Raw genomic sequence first — 11,524 nt, forward strand, 5'->3', positions numbered from 1 at the left:
GGTGGTGAACAGAAACACGAGAACCAGGGCCATAGCACTGTGCTGAGCCAGCTATAACCACCGTGAGCACAGTTGCGGGCCACTGCAGCGTAACACGATTTTATTAGAAATTAGTGTTTGTTTCCATCACCTAGGCTGAGCAACAAAGAATTGCTGTTATGTGACAAAGAAGTTCTGGGCCATTCTTTAGGCAGAGGTCAGTCAGGTAAGGAATCGAATAACACCCGGTACTGGTTACATGGGGTCACCAGCAAGTTTCCGGTTTTCTCAGAAACCGACAAGGTTTGACCTTCATTTATGCTTTCTGTTTACTTTCCCTGGGCTGCTCAGGGTTGAAAAGTACACAAAACCAAGAGCTGCTTTCTGCTTGGGCCTGAGGAACTCAAAAGAAAATTCTCCAAGCCCTTATGCCACAAAGTCTGGCTAAAGAAGCTAAAGTTACTTCAGTGATTTCAATGTTAGTATTTTTCTTAAGACCAAGGAGATAGTTTCCATCAGTCCAGGACTACTGTGCTTTCTCAGGAAGAGACAGGTCACCACTCAGACAGCTGAGGATGTAAATATCAAAGCAGTAAAGAGAGGCTGCAGGACTGGGGAGGTCAAAGGACAGGCATTAAAATACCTCAGTGGGGAGCTGGGCCTTGAGCATTAGAAGGCTTCAGGAGGGCAGCGGAGGAAATAGGCCAGTGGCCTCCGGCAGGAGCATTCCAGTCTCTGTGGGAAAGCCACAAAGCCAAAGCCGGAATCTGGCCAAAGAAATGGATTTGTCTTCATCTTGTTACCCCAGTGAAGGCTGAAAGAAGTGTTTGAGCCGATGACCAGGGTGCCTTGCCTGAAAGTCTGTATTTTCAAGGCTGTGACAAGTGTAAATGCCTGGTTAGTCACAGTTCTCCGGCCCCATCATGTCATTTCAGGTCCTTGTGGGTGTCTGCTAACCTTGGCCTGGCATTTGCCCATCGGGTCAGCCACGAGCAGGCCACTTAGCTATAGTGACAGCAGTCTGGAGAGATGAACCTGATAACCTGTGTTCCTTCCCAGGTGGCTACTACCCAGTGGCTACGCTGTTTTGTTAGGCTGGCTGATCCCTCCCTGATAGCATTCTTTTGAAAAAGAATTTGGATGAGCAGCCTCCCAAGGGCCAAGCCAAACAGAAGGCAGTGAACGAAAGCCCTGAGGAGGAACTTGCACCCTTGCCCAAAAGCTGGTGCTTGGCAGCTCTGTGGCCATATGACCCAACAAGAAAGAAATGAAGAAACCTTTCAAGGGACTCAGGCTGCTCACATCACCCTGCATCCAGGCTCAGCACTAGGCAGAACCACCGCCCTCAGCCGGGACATAAAACCAGGAGAACGGGGTGGGCAGTGGATATATGGCCAAGCACATGCCACCCCTGCACAGGGCTGCTTGGGACACAGAGCTCATGCTCACTGTCCTCGGATGGGCATCCAAGTGCAGCGCCCACAGGCTCCACGGCCTTCCCACTGTGGCTCATGCTCCTGGCCCCTGTGGTGGCTCTTTGGCTTTCTGGTGAGTAAAGCAAAGCATGCCTTGAGGGCAAGAGAATCAAAAAGAGCAATCATGTTAGACCCTAAGAGTCAGTTATGTGACTTTAAGATGTTGGGGTAAAATGTCCTTTCTCATGGGCCTTTTTAGCACCATGCTTCCCAATTTAAACATCCTTCCTTCCTGCGGGCTCTCTGGGCCACCTGCTTGGGCAGCCCAGCAAAGCCAAAGCTAGTAAATTTTTTTTGGTGGTGGTGGTTTTTGTTTTGTTTTTATTGCTTCTCTAGCCCCTCTCTGATTCTGCAGGAAAGAGGGGGTTACGGTCAGAAAAAGATGATGTGGGTCAGGGCAGAATACAAATCTCCTGAATAAAAGTACAAAGTGCTTTAAAGAAACTGATCCCAAAGGCATCAGGAAAGGCCAAGGGCTCTGCCCTGCCCAGGGTCCTGGCACCCTCAAGGGGTAGCACAAATACCCAGTGCCCTCATTGTTACAGACTTAAAACTATTCGTTTCCTAGATAATTTTTTAAAAAACAAAATTGTGAAGCCTGTGCTTAAACACCATAAGGAAGAAGGAGCCCCACCTTCTGTGAGAAACTGGGCCTCCACAGCACCAGAACGAACCCATTCCCCATGGACCTCAACAAAGGCCTAAAGGTAGCCCCTCAGTGGAGCAAAGGGGTACTCCAAAAAGGGCCAAGGGGAATGTTTTTGTGGGAGGTGGGCTGGTCAGTCCATTGGCCCCGGGGGCAGCAGCAGCTCCCTGTCAGGAAGGGCGAGCAAAGGGTCCAGGACTTGGTCATCTTGAAGTGTTCAGGGAGCAGGGCAAAGGAAGGTGGTCCCTCTCCTGCTCAGGCCCTCTGACTTCCTGTCATGCCTCTGGGTGCTGGGACAGAAACCCAGCCAGCAGCAGCGTGGGGTGGCCAGTGGGGCAGGGTTCCACAGGAGGGGGGACAGGGTGTCCTGTGCCCTGACTCCCTGAGGGTCTCGTCAGTCGCGATGGGTAGACTGGTGGCCGAGCTGCCGGTCATCGTAGGTGCTGTAGCGCTTGACGTGGATACGGCGGACACGGTCCCGCAGTTCAAAGGCCTCCTCATCTTCACTGGGGGAAGCCTGGCTGCGGCTACGGCTGGTGGCCTCCAATAAGGAGTTGTCGGGGACTCGGGGGGTCTCGTACAGTAGGACGTTGAGAGTCTCCTCATAGATTCGGGCCTCTGGGAACTCCACCTGGGATCAGGGGGCGAGAGAACCCCATGAGGTTTCCTCCACGAGAGGGAGCCGCACGTCCGGGCCCTTGGGTCTGTGCTGGCTCTACAACGCCGCCTGACCTCTCTCACAAGACAGACGGCCTTCCGGCTCGTGAGGGAGGGAGGCCTCTCTGAAGATGTGAGGAGGTGCGCTCTGTAGACATCAGGGTGCCAGAGCGTGGCACGCTGCCCGTGCCCCACCCAGTCCCAGGCCAACAGACTAGTACGTGTAGAGGGTCGGGCCTGAGCTTTGTGGTCAGACCTCGGCTTAAATATGGCCCCCCCATTTACTAGCTGCCGGGCCTCGGTTTCCACATGTGTAAAAAAATCAGGGTTCATATCTACTTCAGAGTTGTGAACATTACATGAAAGACTGGGGGGCGGATGCCCGGATGGCTCGGTCGGTTGAGCATCCGACGCGGTTTTGGCTCAGGTCATGAGCCTAGGGTCGCGGGATCGAGCCCCACACCAGGCTCCACACTCATGGAACCTGCTTGAGATTCTGTCTCTCTCCCTCTGCCCCCCTTCCCAACTTGTGTTCTCTCTCTCTCTCTCTCAAAAAAAAAGGGATGGCGTTCAAGGCAGCTGAATTCTAGCCTAACTTGAGCTTCCAGCCCGGCCTGTCTCACAGGTGTGGTGCGAGGGCTCAAAAAGTTCACGGAAGAGAAAGCACTTAGGAAGGTGACGGGTGTTGCTGCCACTTCCACAGTGTAACCAGCCCCCACAGAGACCTGTCCCTGAATCTTGACTCCGCTGAAACGTGCACATGGGAGTCCCACCCCCAAAATGACAGGAGGAAGCAGGGCCACCTCCTATAAGCTGTCCCCCCCCCACCCCCAACCCTCAGACCGCCCAGCTGGAGGCACTGCAGTGGCTGTGCAGGTGCTACACGAGCTCGGGGCTTTGAGCCCTCACACATGTGACCGTCCCCCACACGAGCTGCCCTCCGGGCTCAGCGAAGCCCTGCCACCCCCCATACAAACATTCTCAGGGCAGCTACTCCCTGGGGAGGACAGCACCCGCTTGCGGCCCGGGAAAACGGGGTTCGCGGGGTCCGTGTTAACGGTCACCTGTCAAATCCCTCCCGTACCCAGCGCCATGTGGTCACTGCAGAGGCTGAGCTGAGTGACCAGGAACCCACAAGGAGCAGGGGCCGGAGGAGAGATCAGAGCAGCTGCTTCCGCCAGCCTGCACCGCTCCTCCTGGGAGCCGTCTCGTGTTCGTTCTGCTTCTGGTAAATTCACACTGTCGTCCCCATGTTTGCAGATGAGGAAGCTGAGGCTCACGTGGTTTAAACGGCTCAGACGATGTCAGAAAACTAGTAAATGGCGGAACCAGAATTCAAACCTGAACTGGGCCAACTCCAAAGACCCGGTCCTTCCCCCTGCACCACGCTGTCCCCTGCTGGTCGGCGGCCCCTGCCTCTCAGCTGACCCAGAAAAGCGCTCCCCAGCCGCTCCCCGAACTCCTGGAACTGCCCAGCACCATCACGTGGGTTTGGGGGAGACAGAGCAAACCACACTCCTTTTTTGCTCCCTGTGGTGAAAGGCACAGCTGGGGCTGCGCTGCTGTGTGTCCCGTCCCCCCCACGCAGAGGGAAGCCCGCCACACCTTGGTCTGTTTCTTCTCCGTGGCGTACACGATGGAGGTGCAGCACACCTCTGCCAGCTTGCGACCCTGGCCATAGAAGGACCAGCAGCAGATCTCATCGCCGATGACGTCCTTGAGGAAGAGCACGCGGCCGTTGAAGCGCAGGGAGAGCTTGTCAAACAGCTCGATGTTTTTCAGCAGGTGGTCGTCAGAGTTGCTGAAAAAAAGCCATGAAGGCCGGTGGGCCCAGGAATGAGGTTCTGGCACAAGAGAGGGGGCTAGCTGGGCGTCTCCTCTCTGTCCCTCCCCATCATGCACAACTGAGAAAAAGCCAAGATGCCAGAGGGAACAGGAAGAGAAAGGGTCACGGGCACCCTCTGGGTTTGGGGGCCTGTGAGGAAAAAGAGGGGAGTTGGTCTTAAGTTAAAAGCAGAGAGAAGGGCGCCTGGGTGGCTCAGTTGGTCAAGCGTCTGACTTTGGCTCAGGTCATGATCTCATGGTGCGCGAGTTTGAACCCTGCATCGGGCTCTGCACTAACAATGCAAAGCCTGCCTGGGGCTCTCTCTTGCTCTCTGCCCCTCCCCAACTTGCATGCACTCACACGCGTGCGCTCTAAGTAAAAATAAACTTAAAAAAAATTCCACGCATAAAAAACAAGTTAAATCAGAAAGACCTGAAGGAGGGAGGTCTCCTCTCATCAGGCCCACAAGGAAGGAGTCTCGCTGCCATCGAGGCAGGAGGATCCCCTCCCTTGCTGTAGGGGTGATGCTGGCAACAGGCCCGTCCACAGGACTTACTGAGCCTGCGGCCTTCTGGGTCTAGCTAACTGTGGCCCAGCAGTGAAGCACAATGGCTGGCTTACGTCCTCGTCCACCTCATAAGATAATGCTGGGAAGACACCTGGCAAGCTGCCTGACGTGGCACATTGGGGTAGGGGGCTGTTCCGTGTTCATTCTCATCTATATCCTCAGCCGGGGCCCCGCGCCAGGTTCCAGACGCCTCTGCTGATTTCCCTTCTACTCTCCGTTCTTCCCTCCTGAGACCTGGGCCCTTCCCAACCCTGCCGGGAGTGCAGGCGGCTTCTCTTGGGTCTGCCGCCCCGTTGCTGGCTGGCCAGTCGTTCTAGCTACTTCTGCGGGCCTTCCCCCAGCCCCGGCGCCCACCCCCTCGGCCCCAAGACGCCCACCCTACCTGGTGTAGGAATACTTGTTGTTGCTTCTATTGTACAGCAGCTTCACCACGGGCTGGGGAGGGAGGAGAGCGTGAGGGCCAGGCCAGGGTCCCATCCGCCCCTGCCCGCAGCCCTCAGAGGTGCCAGTACCTTGGTGGAGGATTCGATGAGCCTCTCTTCCTCTTTCAGGGATGTGATGATGGGGATGTTGCACACGGGCTGGTAGGAGTCCTTCTTGTCCTGGGTGACACACACAGCCGAGAATCTTTTTTGAGCTCTCTTGCCTGCCAGGCTAAGCCAGGCTTTCCCCAGGAGCCGTCAGAGCCCCTATGCCAAGGCCACCCTCTGCTTGTTGTGGAGGCATCTGGCAACAGAAACTGCCGGCCCGCAGGCAGAACCCCGTTTCCAGAAAACCTAAAATCCAGATATCAAGGCATAGAAACCGGAAGCTGGGCTTAGTCATACCGCCTGAGTCCGTCACCTTACAAATGGACTGGCTGCCAGTGTCCTTGGCCTGGGCAACACCCACCTGGTGTATCTAACTTGGTTTGGACTCACGGCACTCGTCACACAGCCTTCCGGGAACTGGACCTTAGTGTCCCCAAAGCACAGGACCAACTCCCTTCCTCCTCAACCTAACGCGACCGTATCTCCGTACCTGCAGAGCAGTCTGGCACATGTTCACCAGCCCCTGAATGAGGTAATATTTTGCTTCAGCCATCAATTCCTTGATTTCCTGCCGGTTTTGTGGGAGGATGATGGTGTCATCTCGGAGGTAATTCAAAATGGTGCCGAAGTGCTTTCCGCATCGGTCTATGAGGATCCAGCCTGGGGATGCAGACAGGCCCCAGACGGTGACTCTCTGCCTCCAGGCCGCAAGCAGCAGGAGAAGGCCACCTGACAAGCCTGGTGGTGGGTGGTAAGCAGCATGCAAGCGCAGAGCCCCCACCGTAGGGTAACAGAAGCAGAACACAACCTCTAGCTCTTAGGCCTGTGGCTGTTCTTCGACCAAGAACTGACCAGCACGTGCTGTGGGGACGGAGGCCCTCCGGGCCCTGAGAGAGCCCACAGAGGCCGAAGCTCAGGACGGCTCAGGCCCGCCTCCCGGGAGCACGGAAACCCCCGGGCCCTGCTTGTCTTCCGTGTACTGCCTAGTCACTACAGCAATGGTTCCTGTGAGAATCTAGTCTTCTGTGAATAGTTAAGAAGTATGGATCTCCTCCCTGGAAAGCGGGTAAGCACACACCGTTCCACGTCCGATTTCCAAGAATCCCGATGCTCTACCGAGGACTCCAGGCGAAGGAGTCCTGTACTAGGTAACAGGAAAAGTCGATCTAGAGTCTAGTTCTGCCAGGCGTAAGCGCTGCCCCAAAGGCACTTCCTCAGGGACACTTCCTTCCCTCCTCAAGCCAGCCCAACAAGCCCCCGACGCCTCACCTTCTTTGTCGGTCAGCACCTCCATGCGCCCGCTGAACATGGCCTTGAGCATGGTGTCGTGCCGGGTTAGCGCCCGCACGGTGGTGTAGTACAGGGAGCCACCCACATTGAGCTGCACGTATTTGTTGCCCAGGCCGCCTCCCTTGAAGCCGCCTAGCTTGGGCTTGGCGCCTGACGCTGGGCACAGACAGGTATCCCCTGACATCTCCCGCTGCAGGTAGATCACCACACGGCAGGAGGTCGGCTTGGAAGGCTCCGCCGTGGTGGAAGGATCACGAGCGAGCGGCCAGTAGAGGCCAGAGCCTCATACTCTCAGCACTGTGAACAGGAGATGGGAGAGGAGACAGGAGTCAGCAGAGGACAGCCCTCGGCCGAGAGGGGCCAGGGGATCCCAGGAGACCGTGCAGTCATTCTCTCCTTGACCGCTGCCTAGACCTCGCAGAGGCTAAGGCCCTAGGGCAATAGCGAAAGAAGACACTCCTGCTATTGTTTCCGGTACCAGGAACCAGAGCAGTCTCCCAGAGCCCACTCACCATCTCACCAGCCTCCCTGACACTCGGCTCAGCTCTAGGCAGCAAGGAGGCCTAGCAAACCCCTGGAGTTAGTCGGAGATGCTGGAGGCACAGACTGGGCAGCGGAAGTCTGTACCCTGGCGATCCACAGTCCTATCCCAATTATTTTCTTCCCAAGGTTCCCAGGACCCAAGACTTCCCGCCAAACCTACTGGGAATCCTGCCAGCGCAGGAGATTCCCAGGAGCCAGAGGGACAGGATGCGCTTCCTTTCGAAAGATTCCAGGCTGCTCAGAAGCAGCCCGCACCAGTGCTGACTGTGAGCGCCGCCCGGAGTCTGGCCTCAGAAAGGAAAGTAAAAGCAGCTTCAGGCGAGCCCGGAATGAGCCAGGAGGGAGGGCACCGTCCAACGTTCCTGGCAGAGGTTACTCTGGCCCCAGGGGGATTTCCTGACCTTCCCCTTTCTTGGCCCCAGCCCTGTCCCAAGTTCCTGAAATTGTCACCACTTTTCAGGAGAGAACAACGACAGGATGGCTATTTTTACTTCTTTTTCCTGACAGGAGGCCCAGCAGCCCCATCTCTTCCTTTCGCTCTACCCACAAGACTGGGGAGAAAGGGCTCCAAAGAAATCAGATGATAAACCTAAAAGCAATTAAGTGATTTGGAAACTGAAACACGCTGATAGGCATTCATAGGAGGGAGGAGCGAGGAAGCAAAGGAGGGCACAGCCAGGTCACTCCTCGTGATCTAGATTCTATATGCTTCGGTTTCCTAAGGAATCACTAAAATGCATTCACTGAAAAAAAAAAAAAAAGCAAACATCCACTGCATGTTTACTATGGTCTAGGTACTAATCTAGGCACTTAATATATACATTACTTCATTTAATTCATTCAGCAATAAAACAATACTGAGTGCCTACTAGGTTAAGCAGTAGGAACAGAGAGATGAAAAGATAGTGACCTTGCCTCGAAGGAGTATAAAGAAGCATCACACTGTTAACCAGAAGAAAAACAATAAGAGTTAGCATTTATTGTGCCCCTGGTATGTGCCAGGCACTGAGGATACAGAAGACAATAAGTCATGGCCTCACGGAGCTTACATTCTAGGGGGAGGATCCAGACAATTAGCTAGAAAATGAATGCATAAGCGAGCAGTTCCAGAAGGTAAGAAATGCAATAAATAGGGGCGCCTGGGTGGCGCAGTCGGTTAAGCGTCCGACTTCAGCCAGGTCACGATCTCGCGGTCCGGGAGTTCGAGCCCCGCGTCGGGCTCTGGGCTGATGGCTCAGAGCCTGGAGCCTGTTTTCGATTCTGTGTCTCCCTCTCTCTCTGCTCCTCCCCCGTTCATGCTCTGTCTCTCTCTGTCCCAAAAATAAATAAACGTTGAAAAATAAAAAAAATTAAAAAAAAAATAAAATAAAAAAAAAAAAAAAAAAAAAAGAAATGCAATAAATAAACTAGTGACAAGAGGGTGACTAGGGATTAGTACTAATTAGTACAGGGAAAGCCTCTTTGGGAAGGCGACATTCCAGCTGAAGTCTGAAAGCGCATTCCAGACAGATGGGAGAGTAAGTGCAAAGTTTCTCAGTTAGACACAAGTTTTAGGAGCAGAAATAAGGCCAAGATGTCTAGTGCACATCAGGTAACGCAGGGGCCAGATCATATTAAAGAGTCTGCATTTTAGGCAGGGGCGCCTGGGTGGCTCAGTGGGTAGTGTCCGACTTCGGCTCAGGTCGTGATCTCACTGCTTTTGCATTCGAGTCCTGCATTGGGCTCTGTGCTGACAGCTTGGGGGCCTGGAGCCTGCTTTGGATTCTGTGTCTCCCTCTCTCTCTGCCCCTCCCCTGCTCACACTCTGTCTGTCTCTCTCTCTCAAAAATAAACAGGAGTGCTTGGGGGGCTCAGTCGGTTGGGCTTCCGACTTGGGCTCAGGTCATGATCTCACAGTTCGTGAACTGGAGTGCCACACTGGGCTCTGTGCGGACGGCTCAGGGCCTGGAGCCTGCTTTGGATTCTGTGTCCTCTCTCTCTCTCTCTGCCCCTCTCCCACTTGCGCTGTCTCTCTCTCTCTCTTTCTCTCTCTCTCAAAAATGAACATTAAAAAAATTTAAAAGAAAGTAAATAAACATTAAAAAATTTAAAGAGTCTGCGTTAAAAAAAATTTTTTTTAATGTTTTTATTTATTTTTGAGACAGAGACAGACAGAGCATGAGCAGGGGAGGGCCAGAGAGAGAGGGAGACACAGAATCTGAATCAGGCTCTGGGCTCTGACTTGTCAGCACAGAGCCCGATGTGGGGCTCGAACCTGTGAACTGCAGGATCATGACTTGAGCCAAAGTTGCACGCTTAACCGACTGGGCCACCCAGGTGCCCCGAAAGAGTCTGCATTTTATATTAACTGCAACAGCAATCGATTGGACTGTTTTCAGCAGGGGAGTGATAGGATCCAAGTTACTCACACTTTGAAAAGATCACTCTGGCTGCCGTGTAGAGAATGGACTGTTAAAGAGTGCAAGAGAGCACGTGCAAAGACCAGAGGAAGCAGCAGTCTAGGCAAGACCTGAAGGCCTGGACTCCACTGTTGGTCACAGAGACCGAGAAAAGGTGAAATTGCCTCGTGTAGTTATCACAACACGCAAACATTTACAGTTACACATCACCTCCTGCAAGTTCAATACAGGAGCAGTGTGCTGGCTTCCCCAACTTTACTGCTCTGCTATCCAAAACAGCACTTAGCACAATGCCAAGCACCTTTTAAAGTATTTAATACATGTCAGTTAGATTGATATTGTCCCTAAAAAAGATTTAGGTAGGTCCCTAGGAAGAATGTCCGTCCAAAAAAGGGCCAGAGAGGTTGCTGTGAGAAGTTCTGAATTTCTGAGACTCACTTGCCCCAAGGATGAGATGAACCCTCACCGGCGGATTGCCCAATCAGTAAGTAACACACGAATAGTGTGAAATCACCTTCCTCCACTCACCCCAAAGGAATAAATCCACCCCTTAACAGGTTTTAGCAAGTTCCAGGTGTATTTTGTGTCTGGCCCCGATTTCCCCAGGATAAAGAAAGCGCACCTATGCTCTGCTAAAGTAAAGGAACTCAAAGGCCAGGCGGCGGCCAACGGAGCCTACAAAGCAATTGCTTTGAGCCCTGGACCACGTCAGCTCAGATGCCGCCCGCTCAGATTCTTCCCAGACCAATGGGCTCCAGGAATCTTGTGGCAGGTGACGCCCCACAAAGTAATTCCACTGGGAATGAAGTTTCCACTGATAGCCTCAGTGCTGTTCCTTCCGGACTTTGTGTGTGGATATTTGGGGATGTCTGCCTGGGGCTGAGGGCGTATCCGTCTCTCTCAGCGAGGCTGATGGGAAGCTAAGCAGAATTAAGGGCAGGAAAACAACCACGGCCATGGAAAAAGGTGGGGTCCTAAAGGAAGAAGGACCCAGAAATTCATCACACTAGGGTGGGGGCAGCCGATCTTGGGTTGAGGGGGCGGATCTAGCAGAAATCTTAGGTGTGAGGCTTCGTCCAAAGGGTCTGGAAAGATTTGGCGAGACCCAGCCTCCCTGTGCTCTTCCCCGGCCCGCACCCCTCCTCACCACCGAGAAACAGACCGATTCTGACACCCATCCCAGTGGAAGATGTGAGCTCTCCATCTCCCCTAAGCCCTTCCATGCCTTTTCCCCAGGACTGGGTGGGGCTCTCTGCTCCAGCCCCGGGCCCGTCCATCCTGTCCCCCAGGGCAACCTCAGCCCGGCTCTCACCGTCCGCGGGGGGCGCTTCTCCTCCTAGCTGGGTTGCAAGCCGACCCCGTGCCGCCCAGGGCTGTGGCCGCCTGCCCGCCAGCAATCCCGGGCTGTGAGCTCACATCCTTCGCCCGCGCGCGGACCCCGCCCCGAGCCGCGGCGCAACCCCGCCCGCCCGGCAGCCTCGGACTCCACGGCCCGGCATGCCCAGCACCCAATCACGGGGGGAGGGAAGGGCTCCTGGGAGTACTCCACGGAGAGCGCACAGCTACTTCCTGCGGCCTTTCCGGCGCAAAGGTCTCTGGGTCTTGTAGGCAG

At 54.5% G+C, this 11,524-nt stretch overlaps 1 protein-coding gene across 2 annotated transcripts; it reads right to left on the bottom strand.

Moving 5' to 3' along the window:
* Positions 1–83: 83 nt before the first annotated feature.
* TNFAIP1 (TNF alpha induced protein 1) lies at positions 84–11,414 on the bottom strand. 2 transcript variants are annotated; one of them, XM_025916934.2, is made up of 7 exons: positions 11,225–11,414; positions 6,950–7,267; positions 6,171–6,340; positions 5,663–5,752; positions 5,533–5,585; positions 4,363–4,558; positions 84–2,731 (listed from the first exon to the last, which is right to left on the bottom strand). In XM_025916934.2, exons 2-7 carry the CDS (start codon positions 7,152–7,154, stop codon positions 2,495–2,497), a joined length of 951 nt encoding a protein of 316 aa, XP_025772719.1. In that variant the 5' UTR covers positions 7,155–7,267; positions 11,225–11,414; the 3' UTR covers positions 84–2,494. The 2 variants fall into 2 exon arrangements, with proteins under 2 accessions (XP_025772719.1, XP_086542653.1); XM_086686527.1 differs by lacking the exon at positions 11,225–11,414 and adding an exon at positions 7,483–8,250.
* Between the last annotated feature and the right edge of the window lie 110 nt (positions 11,415–11,524).

This window comes from Puma concolor, chromosome E1 (genome assembly GCF_028749965.1).
Source record: "Puma concolor isolate L17-30 chromosome E1, mPumCon1.1.hap2, whole genome shotgun sequence".
Classification (NCBI taxonomy): domain Eukaryota; kingdom Metazoa; phylum Chordata; class Mammalia; order Carnivora; family Felidae; genus Puma; species Puma concolor.

Coding starts and splice junctions, on each gene's coding strand:
- TNFAIP1 (XM_025916934.2), bottom strand. CDS start 7,154: ATGTCAGGGGATACCTGTCTGTGCCCAGCGTCAGGCGCCAAGCCCAAG. Junction 6,341..6,949: donor GGTGCTGACCGACAAAGAAG/GTGAGGCGTCGG, acceptor CTGCATCCCCAG/GCTGGATCCTCATAGACCGA. Junction 5,753..6,170: donor TGTGCCAGACTGCTCTGCAG/GTACGGAGATAC, acceptor TGTGTCACCCAG/GACAAGAAGGACTCCTACCA.